This window comes from Eutrigla gurnardus (genome assembly GCF_963514095.1).
Source record: "Eutrigla gurnardus genome assembly, chromosome: 3".
NCBI classification, from domain to species: domain Eukaryota; kingdom Metazoa; phylum Chordata; class Actinopteri; order Perciformes; family Triglidae; genus Eutrigla; species Eutrigla gurnardus.
Genome location: NC_139917.1, coordinates 17,301,086 through 17,327,656, shown reverse-complemented (window position 1 = coordinate 17,327,656; position 26,571 = coordinate 17,301,086). Strand labels below are relative to the sequence as shown.

Here is a 26,571-nt window from a genome sequence, read left to right as displayed (position 1 = left end):
CATTTTGCCCGTCACATTTGTTACACTGCCCTCTATTTTTAACATGCATAGTTGCAACCAAATTTAGCTGAAGTGCCCATTTCAAACCAAATAGAGCCTGTGATAATTGATGGCACCTTAAAGCCAAGACAATACATTCTTGTGCAAAGCTCCAATATTCCTCAGCTAGACTGGTGGCTGTAAAGTCTACAGAGGTAGCGCCTTTAATAATATATATTATATATATAATAACGCAGCAAGAACAAACAGTTTGGTTTACTTTTTTTTAATAAATTACTTCAGACATCAACAAAATGACATGCTGTCATGATTTCAAATTTAGATGAATGGATACAAAAACTAAACCGTTTAACTTTTTCTAAAACCTCGCGAGATTCAGCCTCAAAACAGTATTAGATGACCGTGGTTAGACATCTTCACATTTGTGTACATTATGTCATTCAGTATACGCTGGGTAGTTGGGACTGCTCTGGGAGCTCAAACACACAACTAGAAAGAATGGGCTTGATGGCAATAAAAAAAAAAAAACAATAGGGTATTGCTTTAAATTTGCACTCAATAGAACAGGGATCGTTGATAGGATGCAAAAGAAAAGTCGCAGGTGGAAAGAGGATTCAGTCAGCGAGTTTTCTAACTTCCAGTGTAGATTTGAGGTTGAAAAAAACAGGAGAGCACTCTCAGTTATGGATTGGGGTGGGGGATGTATTTGATTCCTACAAGCGGGCAGAACTGAATGGGCGAGGGAGCGGTCAAGCAGTCTTCTAAAGGATGAAGGGCAGGATGGGGGAGCGGAGAGGAGGGTAGTCGCGGAACTCCTTCAGGTAGCTGCGGTGTTTCCCCTTGGCCCACACGGTCATCTGGATGAAACCCACCAAGGTGAAGAAGGCCACCGGCAGACACTGGGTCATCAATGTGAAGCCGAACCAGGAGCCCAGCTGCAAAAAGAAGAGATGTTACACACTTGCACCACAAGAGGGCAGCAGCTGCAAATATGAACAACCCAAATTTTCAGTGCTTTTGAAGAGGAAAAAAAAGGTGCAATGCAATAATACAATCAAAATAGGAAGACATGGAGCGATGTAATTAGGTGGTTAAAACATTCAGCTTTGCAATTAATGTTATTTTCATGCAGAGAAAACGTATCAGCCATCACTAAATTAACTAGAATTACTGCCTCGTCATTGAATGCCTCTGGCAACCATTCATGTTGCAGTTTCCACTCACATCCATCCAAAATGTCATCACATTTTTTTCTTCTACTTTTTCACCTATTAAACATTTCTGAAAAAGAGTTGCATCATATGCTAATTCATAATAAGCATATGTCTTCAAAGTGACCTTTAACCACCTAATTCTAGTCACTACAACCTTGAGTCTAGGTAGACATTGTGCCAAATGTGAGATATCACGAGAATGGGACGGACGTGAGGTCACAGTGACCTTGACCTTTGACCACCAAAATCGAATCAGTTCAGTCCAGATAGTCATCCAGGTGTGTGCCAAAACTCAAGAAATTCCCTCAAGTGTTCCTGAGATATCACAATCAAAAGAATGGGACAGATTTGAGGTCACAGTGACCTTGACCTCGGGGAAGAAGTACAAAGATGAACAACCCGACAACGTCATGCCTCTGGCCATGGCTTTGGGTGTGAGGCAAGATAAGGCGGTGTTACCTCATAGGTGTAGTTGGGGCAGGAGACCAGCAGGAAGATCCAGGTGAAGGGGTTCTTGGTTGGATAGGGAATCTTCCTGGTCTTAGAGCCTGGATGAAGGTAGTAAAACAAAGGGCATGTCAAAGAAAATTACATTTTTAAAACCCATCTACTCATTCTAGTGCTTACAGTTGTGTCCGATATCAAAAGTAATCATGTCTGTGTGTGCTTCGTACATCCTGAGAACTGTTCATCCGATCTACCTCACGCTTGGTGGGTGTTTTACTGGGGAGCCAAGGGAGACTTTGTCCAATGTGGTGCAATTTGGCCAGATGGTGGCGCTTTAATAATGACCTTTACATTTTGGCCTGTTGCCAATTTTGAACGTCTAAGTCAGTGGTTCCCAAACTTTTTCTGCAGGGCCCCCCCTTTGTCTATAAAAAAAATCACTTCAGTTTTCATTATCCAGATTCCATTAGATTTTTTTCCCAAATTCCGTGTTTTCCGTTGAGATTTTTCATATGTTCTATGTTATAGCATTAAAGAGAATTACAAGAAAATTAAATAAATCAAGAAGAAAATATGAGAAACAAATGAAGAAACATTCTAGTAGTTCTACTTATAAGTCCATGAACATGGACTTGTAATGTGTAGTGCAATCATTTAGGGAGGAGTCACAATATACCCACAATGTGAACCCCGATTTTTATAAATTAAACGAAATTCCGCGTTTTACATTTGATTAAATTTTCATTGTCAAATTCTGTGATTCTGTGATTCTGTGGCCCTCAAAGTTTCCTCAAAGACTGTGGGCATGGCTCATATCTCCTCTCGCTGGTTTGAGGCTTAGCTGTAAAATGTGATGTCACATACTTCTGTGGGCCATTTTTATTTTTAATCAGGGTCCTGTTACTAAATGTGATCTCTGCGTGTTAGTCATGAACATCTAATTATAGGTATAACTTTTTGAATCTTTCATCATGACTCATGTGGCATGACAACCCAAGAACTACATTAATCACATCAAATATCATAATATTTCATTGCATTAATTAGAAACCATATTTTTTACAATTCAATTCAGGGACAATTATATATTAAATATCCCTGAAAATATAAAATATTCACTGTGGCCAAAATTGATTGTGTGTGACGGATGTTCAGGTGTCAGATGTACAGGCCTTACAGTGTATACCTGGTGGACGGAGGTTTCGCAGAGCAATGTGGATGGAAAAGTTGCCGATCTGACAGAACTAAGGAAGAAAAACAGTCACACAAGTGATTTAATAGAGAGCGTGTAGAGCAAAATACAATATAAATACCATTTAAATGATGTAAATCACATGTTTTTTCATGGATGGAATAAGTCTCACCAAGAATATGATGAGGGCCAGTCGGATTTGTTGCTCCCCGTAAACTGCAACAAGAGTAATGATGAATGCAGAGACGTTACAGTGACACATTGGTACACGAGTGTTGAGGGTATGGTGCGTGCGTACTCACTGGGCGGTGTGTACAGCGGGTGGTTGATGTAATAGGCCATCCATGCTGCAAATCCCCAGTAGTAGGTGCAATTCTGAAATGGGGAACGGGACAGCAACATTGTCACAGACTTCCTTGGGTGGTTGAGATGCACCTTTTACTCCATGAAAAACCGACGTGATTGAGACTCACAGCTCGAGTGGTATCAAAGCACCTCAAGGTATCTCACCTTGAAGATGTTGCGTAATGGCATCGTTCCGTGAGAGAAGCGATGCACAAACAGCGTCTCCAGCAGCCTCTTGACGAAGTGGAATGAGTGACACATACAGGCGAGACTGGAAAGAGCAAAAACATTTGAGTGAGCTGCACGATGAGATGCAAATATATCCTCCCAATGAAGCACTGATACTTTTACAATCTTGGGGGCCATTTCCACATTAATAAATTACTTATTTATGCTACTTTATATTTCTACTCTTATGCATTTATTTGGCAGCTATTGTTACTAGCTACTTTGAGGGAAAAGACAGCTCAACTGAACTATGCAAAGTTTGTGATGGTGTGTTGGAGACACTCACTGTACGACCCAGTGTTTACTGGTGGTAAAGTCATATTTGGGTGCGTAGATGAAGGGAACTCTGAAATAGAACATCAGATAGATGACCAGAGGGCCGGTATACTCGGTCAGAAAGACCTGGAAAAAAAGAAAAAAGAAAATAGGACAGGGTTAGTCTGAGTAGCAGGAAAATCTCAATATAGCTATGCTTGATCCTGCTCTTAGTCTGGCGTATGTGGGCTTGTCAGGACTGTTAAGACCGTGACAGCACGATATGTTCCTGCCGCTTGGACGGCGGTCGTGTTGGACTCACTGTGACCCAGCTGATCTGGGCTCCCAGGTCTCGGAAGTAGAAGGTTGCCGTGGTTCCCACAGGGAGATGCTGCAAAACATCCTCATCCTTCAGAGACTTCCCCTCTGAAACACACAGATGTATTGAGTGAGATGTACAGTCAATTTGGAGTTGCTTGTGGAGGGAAGTAGTACTGCGATCACTTCAGGTAAACTGATAGCCTTTCACACTTTGGCTGACTCACTGGCATCGAGGCGAATGGACTGTCTGGCTGGGTACCACTGAGGATCTGAAACAGACAGATAAATACGCCACAGGGTTCTTAAGACAGGACATAAAAGCGTGCATGTATATGTGCAGCTTGAAGATTTTTATTAGGCTCTGTTGCCTGCAGAGAGATGGCACTCACGGCTCTTGTGGAACATAGACTTGATCTCTCCGATGGTGGCATTTGGCTCGACCTACAAATAACACCACAATAAATAAGTGGAAAGAAACACCCCCCCCCCCCACACACACACACACACACACACACACCCACACACCCACACATAATAACCCTGTTTTCCATTCATGATGGTGGTAAATTTAGCTCACACACCATGTGACCATGGTTTATTTAACAGCTGGAATTAAAATTTAAAGACACACACACACACACACACACACACACACACACACACACACACACACACACACACACACACACACACACACACACACACACACACACACACACACACACACACACACACACACACACACACACACACACACACACACACACACACACACACACACACACACACACACACACACACACACACACCAGGCTGCCAGCAATGGTCCCAAACAACAACCCCAAATATAAACACAATGACAACAAAACAGAAACACGAAGAGCACAACGAGGCAAAACTTGGCATCTACAGTTGTTAGACGATGGAACAGTGAGTCAGGTAACTGAAAGCCATAACCACATTCCCAATGTGTCCTGAACACTGAGGGAAATGTGTTCGTCTACGGGCAGCGATATGTCACAAAGACAAAAGCCCATTTGTGGGAGCAGATTAGCCAGATAGACACTGTTCCTCGTGAGTTTCGTGCTTTTATCGCTGTACGTGTTGTGGCCAACAGACGGTGCTCCTTGCTCTGACATTACAGCTGTCAGATTAAGCTCCTTCCTACAAAGTATGAAGCAAACATCTTCCGGTTGGTAAACAAAAACAATGTTAAATAAATAGATAGTGCTCTGAATGAATAATAAAAAGCAAAGGGTGATGCTAATCTAATAATAGAACGGTGGTTAGAGTGGTGATTGTTGTCATAGAAGCATAAAAAAAGCACTCTGAGCGCTGGAGCGCTCCTCAGCTGCCTGTGGGTACACTTGGGTCAGCCAGAAGACGACACTTAATCTTACATCAAAACATATTCCAATAATCTCCATGCAGTGAGGTTTACAGATTTGTTGCTATTGGATCAGTACGCTTCTGGTATTGGGAGAAAAAAGTTGGTGTATTCCTAATGACGCCCATTACTTGAGGCCTTAAAATATAGTTTTGACCTCAGTTATCAAACAATGCTAAGAACATAAAACGATGCCAAAGTTTTTGCATGTTTTAGCCCATTTGCTATACATGGTAGTACTTTCTATTAGTACTGCCTGGATCTATATCTCTCAGGCCTCTGACATGTATGATGTTTGACAAGTTTCCCAGAACATTTTAGCAGTAAGCCTACTTTCAGCTGGGATAAGGGGATCTGAGAACCTTTGTGAAATGTACACCTCTATGCAATCACACTGTTCAAGCTTATCGTGACATAGGAGGAGAGACTACTGCAAGAACGTATCAAAGCATATTCTTCTACACGTGTTGCTCTGTGGCTGCGCACACTAACATTGTGTGACCCATCTGAAGCAGACTGAAGAGGTCTAATGACACTGCTGCTGTAATAGACTTGGCTTCTGTTCACATTGTACAGAGGAACACAAGCCACTTTCAGCAGGATGACATCACTGAGAAACCACCTCTCGAACCCCTGCAGACCCCCTTCCCCCAGCGTCTTCTACAGGCTTCATTCCGTATTGAGATCACAGAGTCTGTCCTATAAACCCTGACCCAGACATGATACAGGACTTGAGTTATATTTCTAACTCTGTCTGTTAGTTTAGTTCTGTCAGCCTACTTTAGGAAACCAGTCCCCCCCTCTCCAAAAGGGCCTTCTGTCCAGATCCAGATCTATATCTGTCAAACCTGTGAAATGCCCTCTCCAAAAAGGTGTTAACACTGCATGCTGTCACCATGGAAACTAAGCCGACAACAAGGTATAATCCAACAGGGATAGCACTTTCTATGTGGTGGTCTTGAGGCTAACAGGCTAACACCACTATAAACTTGGCTAATGCACACACCTATAATACACTTAACGCTCTTAATGCAACAGCATTGACTGTCAGGCCCGTCAGTAGCACTTCAGACAGTAATACTGACTGTTGTTGTATTACATATTCTTAAATATACATATATATTTACCCCACCACATGAAAAAAATAGTGCCGTGTCTTAATATAATTCACGTAGGTAAGTTTACAAAAATTTCACCGCCTATACAATTATCGTGAAATAAGCTATCGAGACCAAAACCGTTTTTTGTATCAGGCTGTAAACATGTTTATTTCTGCTGTGAATCTGCGTTTGAGGGGCGGGACTTAGCGAAGGGTCAAATGAGAGCTGTTTCTAGCTGTGCTGGCTTCTGGCTGTAAGTGCAGGGAGGGGAATACCCTGGGACTCCTACCTATTCTGTACCGCACCTCCTCGTCTGACCATCTGAACAGGAGCAGCTAGCCCGACTAGTCAACAAACTTCTGGAAGCCATAACAAATAAATGGCACCAAATTAGATAATAGCGTGATCAACTGTCAACCTTTCATCATTTCACATAGAGAGGTGAGGTTACTTGTTATATTTTCTAAATTATTCAAATTGAAAAGAGCATATATATATATATATATATATATATGGCAGAGGTTGTGGTGGTGTTGTAAAACCTTATGTAAGTTGAGCTGCACTGTATGTCTATCCATACAATGACCAGAGCTGAATCAGCAGCTCTCCAACAGAGTCGTAATGAAAAGTCATCATTGTAAACTTTGTCGAAGGGCCGTCATATTGGTTTACACAGCTGCACAGTTATGTATGATATTGTCAATCCCCCGTACGAGTGCAATCCAAAAACCCCTTCATCACACAGATAACAGAAGACAGCGGCGGCGTCGCCTGCATGAAAGGCACTCTGGAGTGCGTCTCATTTACACACCCACTGACTGAGAGCAAGGAATACAGCGGCTCGACAATGTTCTAGAAAACGCCTGACTCCCAAACACAGAGGCTATTTACTGTAACACCGGAGCAGGCATCCTGCACCTGTTGCATGAAGTAAACATATAGAAACAAGGACAATTCAATGTGGTCATACAGCATTTAAAATGACGTTTTGCAAGTCTTGCTGCAGTTGTAAATGTATAGTTAAACTGAAGATGAAACCTGTTACTAAGACATGCAGAAAAGAAACGTGTTCTCACCTTGTCCAGGAAGCAGAGCTTGTCCTTGGTCTTGGCATCCAGTATCTCCACCTCAAAGAAAACAACAGCCTTTTTAGCTTTTTTGGCAGGTTTGCGTTTGACCGGGGCTTGAGCCAGGAGCGGGGCAGCCGCCACCGCCCCGTTAGCTGGCTTTTTAGTGCTGGTGGCCTCCAGTGCTAGGGCATCCATGTCCACAGTCCTCCTCCTGCACTTTTATTTTCGGTTTTTTTTCCCCCCTCACTCTTCCTCTCGGTGCTCCTGTCACTCCACACACCTCAGCTGTCTATCCAAGCTCCACGAGAAACCATAGAGGAGAGGGGGCAGCACTCAGCTGTGGAAATAAATCTGTCTCTCCCCTGCTCCTCTAGCCCACCCACCCCTTCCCCATTCTCTCGATTCTCCCTCCCTCTTTGCCCCTCTCTCATTCCTTCACTTCTTTTGCGGTGCTTTATTTAACTGCCAGCCGACCCCCTGGAGCGTGGACGTATACCACATGTGTGTGCACAGTTGCATACACAGGAATGCCCAGCATCTCCCTGGTAAACTGTCTGCAGTAGATCATCTGTGTGTATCTCATCGAGGGGAAACTTCTAGAGCGGAGCGCAGTAGCTATATTTCCGTGTAGACGTGACTTGGTTTTGAAACATAATTCCTCCCTAAAAAAAGGCCACCTGATGATCCCTGACACCTCTTAACTCCCGGCTAAGTGGGAAGAGTGAGGAGAGGCTTTATGACAAACAGCAACGCCATTTTCCTAGTTGGTTCCCCTCTCTTCCACTCCCCGGCTAAATATAAATGTCTACCACTAACTGCATGACCAACCCTCTCCCAACAGACCCGTCCACACCTATTGTGGTGATGTCATGGGCTCACTGTTTGAGACACTTTTAGAGTACTGTCCATCTGACCAACTGTTTAGCACCAACATTTCATCAGACACCTGAATAATAATAATAATAATAATAATAATAATAATAATAATAATAATATAGTGATGCTTTTTCCACAATGTTATACTTTGAAACCAAACTGAGCAGCCAAATCTCTCAATCCGTCACATGGGGAGTCACCCTCTTGCCACCAAGGGGTGATAATCCTCCAGACCCTCTGAGGGCTTACTTGGGGCATTCCCCTTGGTGAATCCTACCCCCACCCTTCCATTCCCTAATGATGAACAGACAGGATGCCGTTTTCATAATGAATGAAAGACATATAGTCACAAGTGGCAACATGACATATGAAATATTTTATGTTACGTTCACCCTTGCATCCATCAAATTAGAGAGGGGCTTGGACTATGTGTACCTGCCACATATTTGTATGTTTTTTTGGACATACTGTGCCACTAAATAACGATTATCTGAGGCAAAAAAGTAAAACTGAGCTGGTGACCACGCCCTGGTGCTTTGGTTTTGTAGCCTGAGATAATCTGGTTTTGTTTATCTATTTCTTTGTTTATTATTTTTTGGCTCAGGCATGCATTTCTTTATTTTTTTAAATCTAATTTGCAACAGACAAGTTGCCTTTCTAAAACTTTAAATCGGGGCTTCTCAAATAAATGAACTGAACTGCCTTATGACTGTACAAATGTTACATTCACATAATTCACATATGCTTTTAAATCAAGCAGGACACATGACACTGCAGCTGAGACTTCTGAAAAATAACCCCATCCCATCCTGTGCCAGGCATACCCACTGCCACTGTACCTCCCCCATCTCATCTATATAAAGCTTCTGTCTGGCAGTGACCGTCTGTCCTGGTACTGCACTCTGGGGTGAGGGTAAAGCAGGGAGAAATAGGCTTTAATTGCAACAGTGGAGTTTTGCTGTTCTTTACTGGTTTTGTCTGGATCTCCTATCCCAAGGTAAGAGACCATTTTTAAAATCCAAAAAGATTTCCTGTCTCGACAGAATAAGAGACGATATGGAAATGTTTCTTTGATCCATATAAGTGTATTTGTACACACTGATGGGCGGTCGGTGTGTGAGCAAGACTGTGAAAGTGATGCAGCTCTCTGGTGCTATCTGGTGCCTAATGACACTGCAACAGAATATGTAACAATTCTGTGTTTTTAGTTGGTTAAAGTGAATATATCTCTTCAGATGTCTTGCCCTGTAAAGCATGCATAAAGTAATACACAGTACAAATAATAATAATAAAAAACTAATATGATTGAATTCATAAACTTATTCTTAAAATGTTAGCTTCATTTGATATTGATAAAACCACTAAGGAATGTCTGAACTGGTGTGAGTGGTTTTCTTTTAACATGTGCAAAAGTACAAATATCTTTGCAGCCACGTGGTTGCATACTGGTGTAACACCATGTTCTGTGACCGGATTCCCTGATCTGGGCACCTTAGGTGTATAATGACTGCATAATGTTGTACCATGGCCACATACCATATTTTGATAACTGCTAATAAAAAATTGTGACTTCATGTGTGTGCAACCAATTATTGATTTTTCATGATTTAAGTTTTTTTTTTTTTTCAGCTCATATGGTTGCAACAGCTTCATCAGTCATCAACAACTGGAAGGGGGCCCGGAGCAGCCAGTCGGTTCAGTTTCTGACAAGACTACCACAAATGCTGTCTGGTGGGTTTTGGTGCTTGAAAATACTCTGTGTTAACATGTAAAGCAGAAGGCCTAACAATGGTTATTTGGTTTATAAGCACATTCATGGTAAAAGAGTAAAAACAAGTTTCTGTGGAAGTTTCTGAGAGAATTAGCCAACAAATTGTTTCAGTTTTTTCTTTTTTCTACTTTGTTACTAGTATAGAGGTCTGACTGACTGTTCACCTGCATTGTTGGGCAATTACAAGATAAGAAGCGCCGTTCCGGCCAGAGATGGCGCTAATGCCGAGCGTTATCCTAAACGGAGGAGGACTTGACAGTGGCGTTCAGCGTACGTCGAAAAATATATATATACACAATGCGAGTATAACTCGAGAGCAGCTCGACTTTCACGTAAGATTTTAGTCGAGAAAAAACGTTAATTTCCGTGAAAGAGAGGTCACAAATCCCCGGTGATAGCAAACAGCCCATGACAGGCGGCGTCGCTGCAGTATAGGATCCTCGCTGCTTATGTGTTAAAGCTGTAATATTGGCAGTTCCGATGCAGTTTTCCCTTCAATATATCACAGGAAAAATCCCAAATGTGTCTGATAATTACATTCTGGGTCCATAAAACGCCCCTTTGACTGTTTAGAGTTTAACAGACACTACTTACCTCGTAGTGCTTCATCTTGGCAGTTTGCACCCCCTTCCTTAATATCCCGGATGAGTGACAGAGCCGTCTCCAATCGGCGGAGTAATGCGAGTCTGCTGAGGCTGCTGTGGGCGGGTCGACGCCTTCCGCAGCCAATTAAAACGCGGGACATTCACGAAATCACGGCCACTATCAGCGCCGTAGCCAATGAGATTTAAGCAAACGGAGAGGTCGTAGCACCACTAACATAATTAGATGTATCGGGTGTTAGGGTTTATTGTTCTTTAAGTAGAGGCTCTGTCTGTTGACTGATCCAACGGGCGACGGCAGACTGTGGACCACTTCTCTTGAGCTTTATAGAAAATGATTTCTTCTTCAACCTAAATACCACACTGTCATCGTTTTCTCTTTTATTCTCCATTTTGTTTTAATCCATGTCTGTGTGCATTGTGTTTTCCTTGTGTAGACATTGTCCTACATGAATAAAGTTTGCTATTTGCCTGGTTTGTTGTCACATTATTATCCTCAACCAAAGGCAACACTTATTCTAAGGGAAAGTATCAGTTTTATTGTTGCTTGGATGCTTTTATTAGTCAGGCAACATAACCCCAAATAGTTTTCTTGTACAGTAACAAAACAACATGATGAGGACACATCAATTTGAAATTACATTAAAATGCATTTAAAGGGATAACAATTTGGGGCATCCCAAACATTACATTATTTTTCCATACATGTTGTATACATAAGCCTGGCCAGCAGGTTTTATCCAAAGGTGCCATAATTGTCTCAACTCTTGCGGTCCATACATTTACATACACAGGGCTACAGGTGTATGTAACCTTTTGAATTGATGACCTTAAAAATACAAAAAGTGAGAGGTGCAACTAAAAATAATGGCCTTTCTATAAGAGAATATTGTTGTGAGTTCCACCATTAAACATTCTGCTGCAGTTTTGTCTGTGGAACTGTTAACACCGCAGAGCTATTTGAAATCTAAACGGCCAACGCCTATCTCTCCAGAAAAACAGGTTTAGCTTAACTTGACAGAGACTATGCTGTAGTCACTATTTTAACAGCTAAGTTCAATAACTGTTATTTAGTGAATACTTTTAAAACATTATGAAGTACTAGAATTGTAGTAAAATCAAACAAACTGAAGAAAGCCTACGGAGGTAATAGTACAAATGCTTTTAAATGTACTGATGTGTACTGAACATATTTTCTGATCACCTTACCCAAAGAGTGTACAGTGTTGTGTGATTGCTTCAGTATTGTATTTGCTCTCAGTAAATGAGTGGGCACTATTTTCAACGTGAACACTGATGGTGCAGTGTTTCCTGCCCCCAAAAATCTCAGACGTGTGTAAGAGCTGAAGCATGTGGTTGTAGCCCACATTGAATATGACATGCTGCCTTCAAGTGCAACTCATACACTTGCTTGTTGTTTTTGCAACCAATCCTGAGCTATGGGAGTGTTATCTTCTGAGTCATTTTGGTATGCAGGGGTTCAGTGAGTTAAAAAATAAATAAATAAATAAATAAATAAATATATATATATATAATTACTTTAATTTTGCACATGGATAAAAGTAATGCCAAGCCTATTGTTTACGTTTGTTTATTCATTGTTAAATATAGGCATGAGCTTGTTAATGTACTTGCACTTTACTTAATCATTTACATTTAAGGCTACTTTCTATTTTTCCTCTGACATTTTTTTCAATTTTACATGAAAAAAAAAAAACACTTGATCAGTTAATAAAGTACAACACACAAACAGGACTTCCCAACCTACTTGCTTGTGATTACTTACAATAAAACAGTGTGGGATGGGAGTTGTTCGCAGTGATTCTCCCTCTAAACGTCAGACATGGTTAAACTACCTGCTGAACTAAAACTGTATAGAAACGTGTTAAAACTAGCTCAAACGTCTCCAGCTGCAACAATCTAAAAATGTCCTACAATAAAATAACAGCCATGAGGGCAAAACAAGTTTTTTTTCACTTGTTAGTAGCTATCAGTGCCATATAGCTACATTTAGCTAATAATACATATATAATTTAGATGATAATACACGGGCATTTACTTTGTAATGGGGGGTTTTGACACCGCAGTATGGGTACTTTTACGTCAGGATCCTAAACCGTCTTCCATCAATGTTCATGGCACACACACCGTTTGAAAGACTGATAAGGCAAGGTATGTCACTGTAGAACAATACCCGACAGTCCGTGAAGGCAGCACGACGTGACGTCCCGTTGGGCGTGTCTTGGCGAAACTGTCACAGCTGAGCTTGTTCGGGCTGTTTATGGAAAACTCTGGAAGTTTCCACGAGGTATTATAAAGAAAACACTCGGGGGGCAGCGGTCAGAGGCGACGCAGAGGGCGGACCGAGGACGCTCTGCTGGACTTCATAGACGTTTATAAACAGCTGTGACTTTTACTAAACAGACCACTGGATGGTCAAAATGGGTAAAGACTACTACGACATTTTGGGAATTAAAAAAGCAGCGTCAGAGGACGACATTAAGAAAGCTTATCGTAAACAGGCATTGCGATTTCATCCGGACAAGAATAAGTCACCGGGAGCCGAGGACAAATTTAAAGAGATCGCCGAAGCCTACGACGTGTTGAGCGACCCGAAGAAAAAGGAAATTTACGATCGTTTTGGTGAAGAAGGTAAGGTTTTTAACTCATGAATCGTTAAGACAGTGCTGTTCAATGCGAGTTAGCCGCGTCTCGCGATTCTGTTGCTGTCAACAAGCGGAGAAACGTAGCGATGTCTAACAACATGGGAGCAAACATTTAGTTCTCCTGAGTGTCATGGCGCGCCCAGCTCCCCTCTGCCCTTCAGTAAGCTTATCTCTGAGCCAGGAGAGCAAGGCGGGGCGCTGCACGCAGGACACCCCGCGTTGGCTGCTTGTTTCCCCGAGAAATGACAAAGTGCAATTGAAAATACAGTAAACGTGATTTCAGGAGAGGCGCGGTGTGTGACGTCAGCAGGGGGGCTGGGATTGCCGTGGGTTGCGCTTGTGTTCGGATGTTTGAATGGTGTTGTCACTGTCGATTTTGGTGCATGGAAACCTGACGACAGCGCTACAGAAATACTTAACCTTTGTGACTGTTACCTTTTAGTAACCATGGTAACTTGAGGAAGGACCTCGACTCGAGTAGATGAAGCTCAATTAATTTATTTGTAAACGTCTTAGGAAATACACCCTATGTATTATTGCTGTGCCCGTTATTTTGTTGAGTGGTTTCCATAGCAGTCTATGCACATTTTCTCTCGTTTTGGGCAGCAATCAGTATGGGCACGCGCACACACACACACACACACACACACACACACACACACACACGCACACACACACGCACACACACACACACTCACTCGTGTCACGTGTGTCCAAAATCAAAAACTGAGAAATAAATGTGTATACCTAACGAGAACAATTTGTGTAAAAACGTGCCTTCTTATTGCCAGTGAGAAAGTGTAACTTATTACATGAAATGTGCCACAATAAGTGTTGCATTTAAGTGCACTCAGACTCAGTCCTTTTTAGTAATAAATATATTAATTGCTTGTTTCTCTCAATCAGGTCTAAAAGGCGGAGGCCCTCCAGGAGGTGGTGGCTGTCCTGGTGCCTTCAGCTACAGCTTCCAGGGCGACCCTCATGCCATTTTTGCAGAGTTTTTCGGCGGACGTAACCCCTTCGAACAGTTCTTTGGTGCCCGCAATGGAGGCATGGATGCGGACATGGACACCGATGACCCCTTTGGCCGCTTTGGGATGGGGGGCAGTGGAATCGGCGGTTTCCCTCACTCCTTCAGCTCCGGTATGGGAGGGATGGGCCCTCACAGTAGCATTGTAAAGAAGCATCAGGACCCTCCCCTGGTTTACGATCTCCAGGTGACCTTGGAGGAAGTTCTGTCGGGTTGCTTAAAGAAGATGAAGATCTCTCGTAAAAGGCTGAATCCAGACGGGCGGACGCTAAGGGTAGAGGATAAAATCCTGGAGGTGCAGATAAAGAAGGGGTGGAAGGAGGGCACGAAAATCACGTTTCCCAAAGAGGGGGATGAGACTCCCACAAACATTCCAGCTGACGTGGTCTTTGTGTTGAAAGACAAGGCTCATCCAAAGTTCAAACGGGACGGCTCGGACATCATTTACACAGCAACAATTTCACTCAGAGATGTAAGTAAATTTTACATATGACTTTTGAAGTCACTTATTGTTCTTAGAAACCATTGTTAGACAAACAAACATGTCATCAGCTGGAAATTAATAGAATGAAGTTCCTATCAGTGTCTTTTCGTGATCTTAATGGGTTTTTTTCTCTTTTAATTTCCCATCAGGCATTGTGTGGCTGTACAGTCAACGCACCCACACTGGACAGCAGAACTCTGACTGTGTCAACAACAGATATTGTGCAGCCAGGGATGAAGCGGCGCATCAGTGGTGAGGGGTTGCCATATCCCAAACGCCCCGATCGTCGAGGCGACCTGTTGGTAGATTATGAGATCAAGTTCCCGGAAAGGCTCAGCCAGAGTGCCCGTGACACTATTGCTCAGGTCCTCCCGCGATCTTAAATAGGACCAACGGACATCTTTATAATTATCACACTAAGCTGCCATTTTTTTTTGTCAATCACTGCATTGATACACATATGGCTTATAACTTACGAGACAGGAAAGGACAGATTCCTGAGACAGACCTGTATAAGCTGTCAACCATTGTGGGGGAAAACCCACCTTTGGGGGAAATGCTCATCTTGAATGATGGCAGCATTTCACAGGAAAAATTATGTAAATATGATGGGTATTGGTTGGTGTTTGGTTTAATGAATAAGATTATATTTTGATGAAAAATACATTTAATGGACTGTCTTGTTTTATTCTAAAAATATATGCGTATATTTTGTGGAAACTGTTTCGTTGGCATTTTCAGATTGTCCCTGAGAAAAATTGCAACATAAAGATAGACAGAGCACTTAAAGGTCCTATTGATAACATTTTTATTTAAACGAATAATTAAAAGAAAATGAATTAATAATTAAAAAAAAAATGAATGATTTATTTACCTCTGTGTAGATGTGTGACATGTGGCTGCGGCTTCTGCAGCTCAGGCACTAATGATAACATTTCACTCAAGTAAAAAATGTGTTGGCCAACTGATGTTAAAATGTATTGTTGGACTGAATTTTCGTTTATTGTTATGAAAGAACAATAAAGAAATGAAACCTGGTGCTGGAAAGTTAACACTTTAACTTGTGTATGTTGCATATTGGACTGTGATTAGCTTCCAAACTGGTTGTGATGTCTCAAAATCATGCCAGTAAGTGCGTGTCTTACAAGAAATGTTTGACAGAAATATGCTTTATTCCCTTTCTTGTCAGGAATGAGATGAGAAGATTACTTCTCTTATATCTGAATTAAAGAATCAACATCTTACGTGTTCATGAGTGAACTCTTAAAGATACTCCTATTATTTTTTTACACTGGACATAGCCAGGCTAGCTGTTTCCCCACACTTTCAGTCTTTATGCTAAGCTAACCAGCTGCTTGCTCCAGCTTCGTATTGAATGGACTGATATGAAAGTGTTATTCATTTTCACATCTAAATCCCAAAATATGCGTCTATTGCTTTCAACCGTCATGTTTAAAGGTCCCATATTGTAACAAAAGCTGACCGGAAGAAAAGCTAAACCTGTTGCCTCGCAAAGCATTTTTTAATTAAAGCAAATAAGCATTTTCTAGTAGGAACCTATAATACAAGCCATCCATTCAGCTCCCCTCCTCATATTCATAAAACTCCCCTAATATTGTTTTATGGCTACTAACTCGACCCTGCAATGTATTTTTAATGTCTGAAGAAAACAACAATTTGCGGAGGTTCCTCTCAGGCTGTGATACTCGTGACACAGTCAACAGATTCAGCTTGTTTAGTCCGATGACCTCCAGCTTCATGTGCTGCAGATGCACACCAACAGCTGCAAGGGCCCGGAAATAAAGGTAAATAAGGAATCGCTGATACTTAACCATGAGTTGGTTAGAAAGGCCTTGGAGGACCACATTGCCTGTTTGTTTGAATGTAGCTATGACGGGAGGGGGACGGCACAATCACAGCCTTGTAGCCTTTCCGGTTCCTTAAGGGACTGAATCAGATGACAAATTCTACACAAACCGCTGCAATCTTTCACCACCACTGGTCTTCATTTTTTATTTCCTTGCTTGTTAACTGGGGTGAAGAATGAGGATTCTTCACGGTGTCATGTTCTGCTGCCTCTCCGGTGAGTTTTGAGATATGTTTCATTTGTAAACGTTACATTCTGAATAAATATTGACTTACATGTGAATAAGAAGAAATCTTCAAACTTATGATGGTAAATAAGTTATTGCTAAATAACTTTGTAAAAGTGGAATCTTATTGATGAGCACCACTGATAAGATTCAGTATGTTTGGTCTTATTAATAGCGGTGGATATCTTCAACAACTCCATCTAAAATAGTCTATTATTTGTCTCTTTTTAATATGTGGTTAATTGATCTGCTATTTTAATGACTTTTTGTTGACAGAATGAACAGCCAGTCTGCTGAATTTAACAAGTTAGATATAAGACTGCATTGACTCAGTGTTTTTTTTGGGTGATACATTAATAGCAGTTGCTGCTATATATATATATATATATTATATAGCGTTAACTATAAAAATGGTACTTTAATCAACGGCTGTGACCATTTTTGTTTTATACTGCAGTTGCGTGTGTGGAGGGCGCAGGGGTGCTGGAGGTGAGCGGCCACGTTGGTGGAGAGGTCTCCATCCACTGCTCTGGCAGCCGGACCACGAGCAACAGCATCGAACACGCCAACGTGTACTTCTGCAGAGGAGTCTGCTCCGGAGAAAACATTCTCATTCAAAGTCAGAGGAAGGGGTCGGCTGTCACACGGCGAGGGAGATACGGCATGGAGGTCAGCAGCGGAGACGAAGCCTTTAACGTGACCATAAAGAGGCTGAAGAGGACGGACACCGGGACGTACCATTGTGGAGTGGAGGAAACTTTGAAAGTGTTGCACCAGGAGGTCAATCTCATAGTGGAAGATGGTAATGATGGCCAGATGCCTGTGGGTAATGGGACGTTCTTAGATGATTCAGTCATGTTACTGTAGGACTATTAAACCTAACCTCGCCTTATAAATACTACAATTCTGGCTAAAACCAACCAGTTTGGTCTTGCTTTGCATGGGAAGTCTGACATTACTATAGGCTATGTTCTGCATATCTCGTGATGCAACAATGTCACATGAGCACATAATTCCCACTCACCACTCATCCTGTGTCCTGTTATTCCAAAGCCTCCACTGTTCCTCTGGGATCTCCTCCCTCCACCTTCACCCTCCAGCCTGAATCAGAAACTCGGCCCCACTTAGCGTCCAGCACTGAAGCTTCACCGGCAGCATCAATCCAGCCCGCTGCAGAGGACAAGACAGACCAGCCAGCAGCAAACAGCCTCAAAGGTATTTTACAGCCACATTATCAGCTGTTCTCCTTTTAGGGTTTTAGGTTTTAAATGATAAAGGCTTGATCAGGTTGGATAATAACCTAAAGCCCCCCTCCAATGTTTCTCTGTGGTCATCTTCTCATCTCATCATCCAACGGATGATGTGGAAACTTAAAGCCTTCAGGTCACTCTGAGAATGGAGTTTTCAGTAAATAGAAAACACAGTTAAACTTGTGAAAATTAAACACATTTGCATATTCATAAAGTATATTCATAGTTACAGAGCATGCTCTCCCTCCCATTCCATTAAAGGCAAAAATATTGGGGAAAAAATACAGGAGAAAGAGTATAAGTGCTATTTAATTCATCTAGAGTTTTTCACTTGTGAATGGACGCATGTCTCTTAAAACATGTCAGGAGCAGATTTTGTAATTGTAATTGTTTGTGAAAGATGTATTTTTTATTTAAGGGCTATGCTCTATGCAGCCTTTTTATATATAGAATATCTTACGGATGATTTTGTTACCATTTATTTAAATCAATGCTTCCTCTTCTTTCTGGAAGTCATCTATTGAGTAAAATTAGTAAAGACTAAAGAGACCCCATATGCTTTATGGTTCAAGGGTGATTGCTGTTAGATCTTACAGAAATCTTGTGAATAAATATTACATTTCACTGTCAGGAAGTGGTTGATTACTGTTTTTTTTCCAGGTAGTTAAATGTATACATTGCATAGAAGGCTATTAGAATGGATGAAAAGGCTTTACTATTATAACATGCTTCCACCAAAAAGTGTAGTCATGGAAAAACATTGTTGAATTTGTAAATGGCGATCATGTAATATCATCAAACCATGCATTGTTTCCATTTGTAAAAGAGGCAGCGTTTCAGTGGAACGGGGCTAGACGTGTTTTATTTTCCACGACTGGAAACAATGTGTTGCCGTCTTGCTCTTTGAATTTCACACTTGAAGAAGAACTGAGTATCAGAGAAGTATGCAGAAAATAGGAGTCAAAAGGAATGTAAATGTGAAGGAATATATCGTGTAATTTTGTCTGGATGATGTGTTGTTGTAAAGTAAGCTGTGTGGTCACCAACACAAACGTGTCTGCCTCTTTCTGCAGACACCACAGTGGTCATCATTGTTTCGGTGAGCCTGGCTCTTTTGGTTTGTGCCATCATACCTCTAATATTCTACGGACACTGCTGGAGTAAAGCGGGTGAGGGGGCTCATGCACACAGACATACGTGTACGACGTGGTGAAACCAAAACGGTGCATTCACATGTGTTTTCATTCATTTTGTTGGTTGTTTGTTTCAGGAGGCCGGAACAAGGGTGAGGTGAGTGACAACTTGTCATTTATCAGTTTTCATTTTGATTGAAATGTTCAATACATTTCCTGCTGAGATAAAAATCATTATTATGGGTGATTCTTGTGTATTTCCAGTCGGATTACTGTGAGGAAAATGCAGATGTGGCCTCTAGTCCGGCTCCAGTGAGGTTGCAGTCTGTACAACCACATTCTGAGTCCAGTGTTCCCAGTGCCTCCCAGTAAGCTTCCGCCTATCAGGCACTCGATCCCAAAACTCAGGACTGAGCCGGGTTCATTCTGTCTCTGAGTCCGACAGCTGGCCTGCAGTGTTGCAGGATAACGCTGATATGTGCATGCAGTTACCAGTATATCATTTTAAAACAAGTGCTATGTAATGTGTTTTTATGTATGCATTAAATTTATCATAATTAAATGGAAAATCTTGTATTACATGCAGGTGGATCGTCGGTGGAGCTGGGTGGGTGGGGTAGGTGGGTTTGCAAAAAATCAAAGATGGTGACCGCCAAAATGCCAAACCTGAGCTTCAAAGCCTTAGTCCAGGATGATGACTATAGTCCACCTACTATGGTCACAACACAGAAAACCAATTGAAAAGGTGTGTTGCATTTCAGTGTTGAGCAGGTAATTTGGAAAAAACACAGAAACTTTGACTTTGAACACATCACTGAACTGAAGTCCCGCCCCTTCGTTAAGACCTCTGTTCAAAGCCCCAGAACGCCAAGCGAGTACTCGAGATCGGTAGAGTGCGGCAATCAGGAAGTAAGCGTTGACAGACAAGCAGGCCGTCCAATTATTTTCTCCAGCCCAACTTTTTTGATTGGACGGGGTTTTTACAGTCCTGTCACGGCCAAAGATAAGATTACATTTGTTTTCTTTTTTTATGTCAGAGCATTTAATGTATTGAAGGCTATCAGTATGTCACAAGGCTTTCAAGTAATATAACAGAAAGTGTTTCCCAATAGAATCACCTACTCCACATTTAAAGGTGCAAATGATCGTTTTCTTTTGGATCATGCAATGTTTTCATTGAGTAAATGCATACATGAAAAGGTGTTGCAAATAAAAATATTTACCGTCAATAAGATAATGGAATAAAAACAGAAATACAACAAAAGCATGCACATTGCACAGAAAGCACTACTTGACTTGATAGATCCTCATCAGTGAGTATTTCTGCTGCTAGCGAAGCTGAGTGTCATGAGTTGTGTTGCAGAAAGACCTGCAGAGGGCGCTACACACACGTCATCTCAGTCTGGAATCTGATAAGGCAATAAAAATCATAGAAATATAATTCAATGCTTTTAAGAACTTTTTTCATCTTAAGGCCATGAAAATACACCCTCCTCTAATTTCCATGTAAATGCACAGTTCTGCTGAAGAAAGATGAATACACAGCCTCGTTTTGACACTTGAGCCCACCACTCGTCAAGCCATCCAGACATATTTACACTTCAAACTTTACAAAAGTCTGACACCTGCTCTTTAAATGGCATCAGAATCATTTCCCGCCTTTCACACTGACACGTAGAGCAGCTAAAGGCCCACTCGGTGAGTGTTGTGGTCTGGTACATTTATAGAAATCATCGAGGGCTCACTTTTAGATGTCCTCCGATGCTGGCACTGAAATAGAACGCTGCAGTTTGTCAACAGATCAGCTGTTGATTGTAATTTGGTAGGTTATTGTAGGTCAGTGAGGTACATAAATGATTTGCTTTCGATTCTTTTATTGTTAAATACACACAATACCAGGAACCGATAGCACTGAAACTAAGTGATGGAGACGTGGGGAACCTCTCGCTTCACCTTTGCCCACGCAAGTTTCTCTTCTCTTGGGTTCAATGTCGGTCCCCTCGACTTCCTCTCCGCTGTCACACAGCCAAAACCACAGGAAGGTAGACATTAAGAGTTTACCCTGCTGTTATTTCATTTGCACAAGGTCGTGCAGAGGTAGAGCATGATGAAATAGGTTCATAAGTCAATACACAGAGCCTGGAGGGACTAATAATAACAACTGGCACTTTATCAATCAGAATGAAGACCATTTCTATCTTCTACTGTCTTCTCTATGGTAAGTTAAGAACATCTATCCATCGAGGTAAACAGCTCTTAGATGCTTTACCTCCTGTCACATCATTTCATTCTGGCAGCTGCGGGGATAGAGGGAGCAACCATCAATGCAGAGGGATTCGAGGGGGAAGAAGTCTTGTTCCAGTGTTCACACAGCCTCGCACGGAGGAACAATAAATACCTCTGCAAGGATCCATGCAAAGAAACACTGGTGACTGTACAACCTGGTAGGAGAGCGGCGTCAGGGAGGATCAGTCTGGTGGACCTGGGAAACGGAGTCTTCACTGTGACCTTCAGTCAACTCCAGCTGTCAGACATGGGGAGATACTGGTGTGGCGTGGACAGACCTGGTTTTGACACATTTAATGCAGTGCAGCTAACTGTAAAGGAAGGTGTGTGGTCTTATCAATCTTACCTGTAATAAGATGTATCTTTACTCTGACTTGTACATTTCCACTACATTTCTGAAGGAAATATTTTATGTTTAACTGCACAACAACTTGGAAATACTATGTTGTAGGTGATATTTTACATAGAAAATATTGGTTTTAAAATGCAATACATTTTTGTATAATTCTGGGTTCACATTGGATGCGGAATTGAGGCTAATTTGCACCCAAGTGGACCACAATGGGACCTTTTTTTGGAAAATAATATGTACGGCAATCATTGGCAAGAGACATATCTTTTTTTTTTCCTGTATGAATTGTGGCATGAATTAGGCATATCATTTTAAAAGATAATTTTACATGTCAAGAAAGTCACATTTTGGGGGCTGGAGCCGATCCCAGCTGTCATTGGGTGAAGGCAGGGTTCAACCTGGACAGGACGCCAGTCTATCACAGGGCCGACATGTTGAGACAAACAACCATTCACACCTACGGGACATTTAGAGTAGAACCCAGAGAGAACCCACACTCACAAGGGGAGAACATGCAAACTCCACACAGAAGGAACCCAAACCGGGAATCAAACCCAAGATCAGTGCTACCCACTACACCACCGTGCAGCCAAAAAAAAAAAAAAAAAAAAAAATCAATTCTTAGTTTCAGGTGATTTATGAAAACATAGTGATATTGTCTTCCATTTCTGCCAGATCCCCCTAAATACAGACTGGTCTTTTCATTTTTTTTAATTAAGGACTTTTTAAAGATGTGTAACATGTTTTTTTTTTTAATAGCTGAATTGGTACTTACTTACTGAAGTATATGATCTGAATATTTTCTCCACCACTGTTTCACTACAGCTGTTGCAAATGAAACAACTGTCATGCCTATATGGACATATCAGACCAGCTCAACCCAATCAACATCTGGGATGGACAGCAGTCAGCCTGCTGACCTTTCAACAGGTAGGAAGAAAATACCACATTTGAACCCTTACAAATATTTATAATAAAAACAATAATACAAAAAATGTTCATAAAGAAGTATAATCTTACAGCCTCAAACACCACTACTGGAGGCGAACAGAACAGTAGCACCGGTGAGTTTCTCATCATTTGTTGTGTGCAGTTGGTGCATGAATATCAGCTGATGCTTGTCGATGTGTAAAGAAGTTGAGCCATCGCCCTTGTTTGCATTCAGGCATCGTGTTGTACGCTACAGCCGGGGCGGTCGCCATGCTCGCTGTTTTGATGCTGGCTGTGATCGTGAGGTCAAAGTCAAAACCTCAAGGACGAGTTTGGTCTAACGGCACAGTCCTCAACAGTGCAGAGGAAAGAGAGGTATGAGACACAAACCGGAGCCTAACATGTAAAGGATGACTCTTCACAACATGACAAATGTCTGACAACGATCGAGTTTCCATTCCTGGTTTCAGAGGTTAATGTACAGTACAGAGAGGGGTTTTCTGAAAGTCCACCAGTCCACTTCTCTGTTCATGTTTAATCTGTGGAGGGTTTGCATGAGGATGCTTTAGAACCCACAACTAATCAGCATTACCAGGGTTGAGGGGAGAAATCCCTTTCATTATTGTTGTCATATTTTTTTTATATTTGAGTCTACACTTAATCATATGTACAGCACCATCATTTATGCTGTTTTGCACTGCATCAGTAAACATGATATATCTACTTTTAGTAGATTCAATACAGAGGTACAGCTAAATGCATTCACTCTTTATATAACTAATATTAAATTACTAGAACTAATAAATAGGTTGTTTTTTTCAGGTTGACGGTGAGAACAGTGAAATCGACATGCAGTCAATGAAAACAATATCTGAAAGGTTCTCAGTTCCTCAACACCCAAAGCGGGATCCACCAGCGACTACATCCATCGCAGCCGAAAGCAGCGTTCACATTTATGAAAACATCTGCTGCTCCAAACGACCGGCACACTCAAGACAGCCTGCTGCAAACGCACGGGGCAAGCATGACACCAGCTCTCGGATCTACATCAAACCTTTGCCACGTGTATCTACAGAACTGGAGGTGTCTTAGAAAGGATACACAGAAGCGACTGCAAACGCAGCAAGCAAACCTGTTCTGTACAAGCAGTGCATCCACCTGTCAGTCCAGACCACTTTGGTTTGGATCCATCAGGAACACACAACTGAACAACATTTATCTCTAGCTTTAAATGAAAATGTGTCTCCTTGGCAGATGCTGTCAGTGCGTTGATTTAGAGTCATTATATACAATATGTGTGGCCACGATATTGCTTTTAAAGGAGTCATCACCTGGTTTTATACGTATCCAGCCCCCCTTGGATCGCTTTGGATCAATTCGTAAAACTTATTAGAAAAAAAAAAAAAAATTTTAATCAAACATTGAGCTTGTTCTGACCCTTTTTCGTACCGCGATTTTATCACGCGAGATTACGCGCGAGGTTTTGACTGGTCCGGATGTGCATTGTATAATATGTAATGAGGCGCGCGTTGATTCGCCGCAGGAAGGACAGAGCCGGGGGGGCTTGCCTGCATGCAGACTCCAAAACATAATGGCGGCGCTTCGGCGATTTCAGGTAGCGGACGGGGCGGGGTTGGGTGGTGAAAGAGGGGTGGGCTTATGCAAGTAGCCGCCACGGTGACGTCACCGAAGGCGCAGAATCAAAATCTCGTGCTTTAGGAATGCACACCCTTGTGTGCTATTCCTGTTCGGAAAAAGAGCAGAAGCGAAAAAACGGCGCCACTTTCAAACTCCAGCCTTTCAGGCAAGTTTCAACTGAGGTCAAACACAGATATGCATGTTTTAACAAGAGAAATTGCGATTTCCAGGTGATGACTCCTTTAAAAGGAAACAAAGGAAAATATTATCCTAGATTCACTGAGTTACTTAATGCACTTTTGAATATTTGTCAGGCTTTACTTGATAGTAAACGATTGAGTGAGAAAGGAAGAATGAGTGAAAGTGTTGAGTCCAGTCTTACATAGATTCGTATAATGAAATCTGATGCTTCCAGTCCTGAAATAAAGAAAATATATATTGTAAATTGTAAGTGTATTTTTTCTTGTTGTTGAAAGAGTGAGTATTTAAAGATTTTAATTATAACATTAGTGGTTTTGCGTTGTGTTTACCTGTATGCACAAAAGAAACCTCTATGACATGATCTCAACAATAATGTATCATCAGAAGCTTCACAGGAGTGAGACTTGCTTAAGTAAAGAAACGGACATTGAGAAACAAAGGGTTATGAACCTTGAAGGCTCTTCGACAAACTGCTTAACATGAATACATTTTAAAATGTCTGTTTCTTTTTAGTATTATTATTATCTTTCAGGAATGCTCAGCTTTGTGCCTGTAGTCATAAGGGTTCAAAAACAGTAACCATTTTACTTTGGGTATGTCGTTTTCAGCCTTTTCTTCAAAAATAGGACGGCAAAGCAAGACTTAAATAACTTGAATATACTGAACAATCTAGAGGGTACAAGGAAACTGACAATATAGTATCTACAAACAAAGCATATGCTTGTTTATTCAGCTTTCTTATCAATTTGAACTAACGGTAATAATAATAATAATAGTAATTACAATAATACTAACAATGACAATAACAATAATAATAATACCGGTAATAATAATAATAAGTTGATCTTTTCTTCATTATTACTCGATCAAATAAATGGATCATTCATGATGAACTGGAAAGAAAACATAACAAAAGCCAGACTTGAATTTTCACCAAAAAGTGGGGCGAAAATAAGCCATTTGTCAACGGATACATACATATGTTTCAATAAATGTGATCAAATGAATTCTGCTTAGTTATTATTATCACCTTGCAGGACCTTGTCAGGAAGGTCAAAAACACATGTTGAAGCCTGTTGTTGTCACAGAGATCAGTGTTATTAATAATAATATAAGATATAGATGATGGCATGGTGGATGGAAGCTTAATCCACCACGTTCACCAGCTAGTTACTGTGTCGGTTAACTTTCTAGTGCTGGGCAGTTAAATTACAGTTGCATTATTAAATAAAGCTAAAACACAATTCTGATGAGAGCAGTGAGAGTTGAAGACAGTAAAAAGAGTCAAAAGAATCAGCTACTCCAAAGAGCTGTTAACTACAGTCTGGTGATCAGTCTTCATTCACATTAGAAACCATCAAATTGTTAAATAAGGTATTAATGCTCTATAGATCAGTAATAACTCTTGGTTTAGCACTCTGTGAAACATCTCTTCTCTCCTACGTATGAGGAAGCTCTACATTAACAGACGGGAGTGCTGGACTCAACAGGATTACAGGAGGATGGAATTGCCTTGAAGTAACTAGCAAATTAAACCTGCATCAAAAAAAGTGATATTCAGATGTGCTGGTTTACAAAAAAAAAAAAAAAGTTTGTGGAGAAACAAAGGTCACTTTTTGAAACACCCAAGCCGCCTTAATGTCACTTTCATAGGCTGAAGGTTACGTGAAGGTGTGGACCGGCTCGTTCATGAAAGAGGA

At 41.4% G+C, this 26,571-nt stretch overlaps 4 protein-coding genes across 5 annotated transcripts; 3 read left to right on the top strand and 1 right to left on the bottom strand.

Moving 5' to 3' along the window:
• Positions 1-269: 269 nt before the first annotated feature.
• tecrb (trans-2,3-enoyl-CoA reductase b) lies at positions 270-10,899 on the bottom strand. Of its 2 annotated transcripts, XM_084006648.1 has the most exons (12): positions 10,801-10,899; positions 7,566-7,616; positions 4,392-4,443; positions 4,227-4,271; positions 4,004-4,107; positions 3,713-3,828; positions 3,364-3,469; positions 3,156-3,228; positions 3,026-3,069; positions 2,839-2,905; positions 1,674-1,762; positions 271-935 (listed from the first exon to the last, which is right to left on the bottom strand). In XM_084006648.1, the coding sequence occupies exons 1-12, from the start codon at positions 10,813-10,815 to the stop codon at positions 762-764; spliced, it is 936 nt and encodes a 311-aa protein (XP_083862774.1). In that variant the 5' UTR covers positions 10,816-10,899; the 3' UTR covers positions 271-761. The 2 variants fall into 2 exon arrangements, with proteins under 2 accessions (XP_083862773.1, XP_083862774.1); XM_084006647.1 differs by lacking the exon at positions 10,801-10,899 and having other exon boundaries at positions 270-935; positions 2,848-2,905; positions 7,566-7,897.
• Positions 10,900-13,133: 2,234 nt separating this feature from the next.
• Positions 13,134-16,016, top strand: LOC311009253 (dnaJ homolog subfamily B member 4-like). The gene is made up of 3 exons (XM_084003303.1): positions 13,134-13,460; positions 14,381-14,976; positions 15,138-16,016. Exons 1-3 carry the CDS (start codon positions 13,241-13,243, stop codon positions 15,369-15,371), a joined length of 1,050 nt encoding a protein of 349 aa, XP_083859429.1. The 5' UTR covers positions 13,134-13,240; the 3' UTR covers positions 15,372-16,016.
• A 903-nt stretch (positions 16,017-16,919) lies between these two features.
• LOC311011542 (uncharacterized protein) lies at positions 16,920-19,836 on the top strand (the record flags this gene model as incomplete). The annotated part of the gene is made up of 6 exons (XM_084006576.1): positions 16,920-17,071; positions 17,539-17,883; positions 18,135-18,296; positions 19,405-19,500; positions 19,602-19,621; positions 19,729-19,836. The coding sequence occupies exons 1-6, from the start codon at positions 17,032-17,034 to the stop codon at positions 19,834-19,836; spliced, it is 771 nt and encodes a 256-aa protein (XP_083862702.1). The 5' UTR covers positions 16,920-17,031.
• Positions 19,837-21,527: 1,691 nt separating this feature from the next.
• LOC311011202 (uncharacterized protein) lies at positions 21,528-24,852 on the top strand. The gene is made up of 6 exons (XM_084006009.1): positions 21,528-21,682; positions 21,762-22,073; positions 22,928-23,032; positions 23,125-23,166; positions 23,268-23,407; positions 23,855-24,852. Exons 1-6 carry the CDS (start codon positions 21,646-21,648, stop codon positions 24,122-24,124), a joined length of 906 nt encoding a protein of 301 aa, XP_083862135.1. The 5' UTR covers positions 21,528-21,645; the 3' UTR covers positions 24,125-24,852.
• The last annotated feature ends 1,719 nt before the right edge of the window (positions 24,853-26,571 follow it).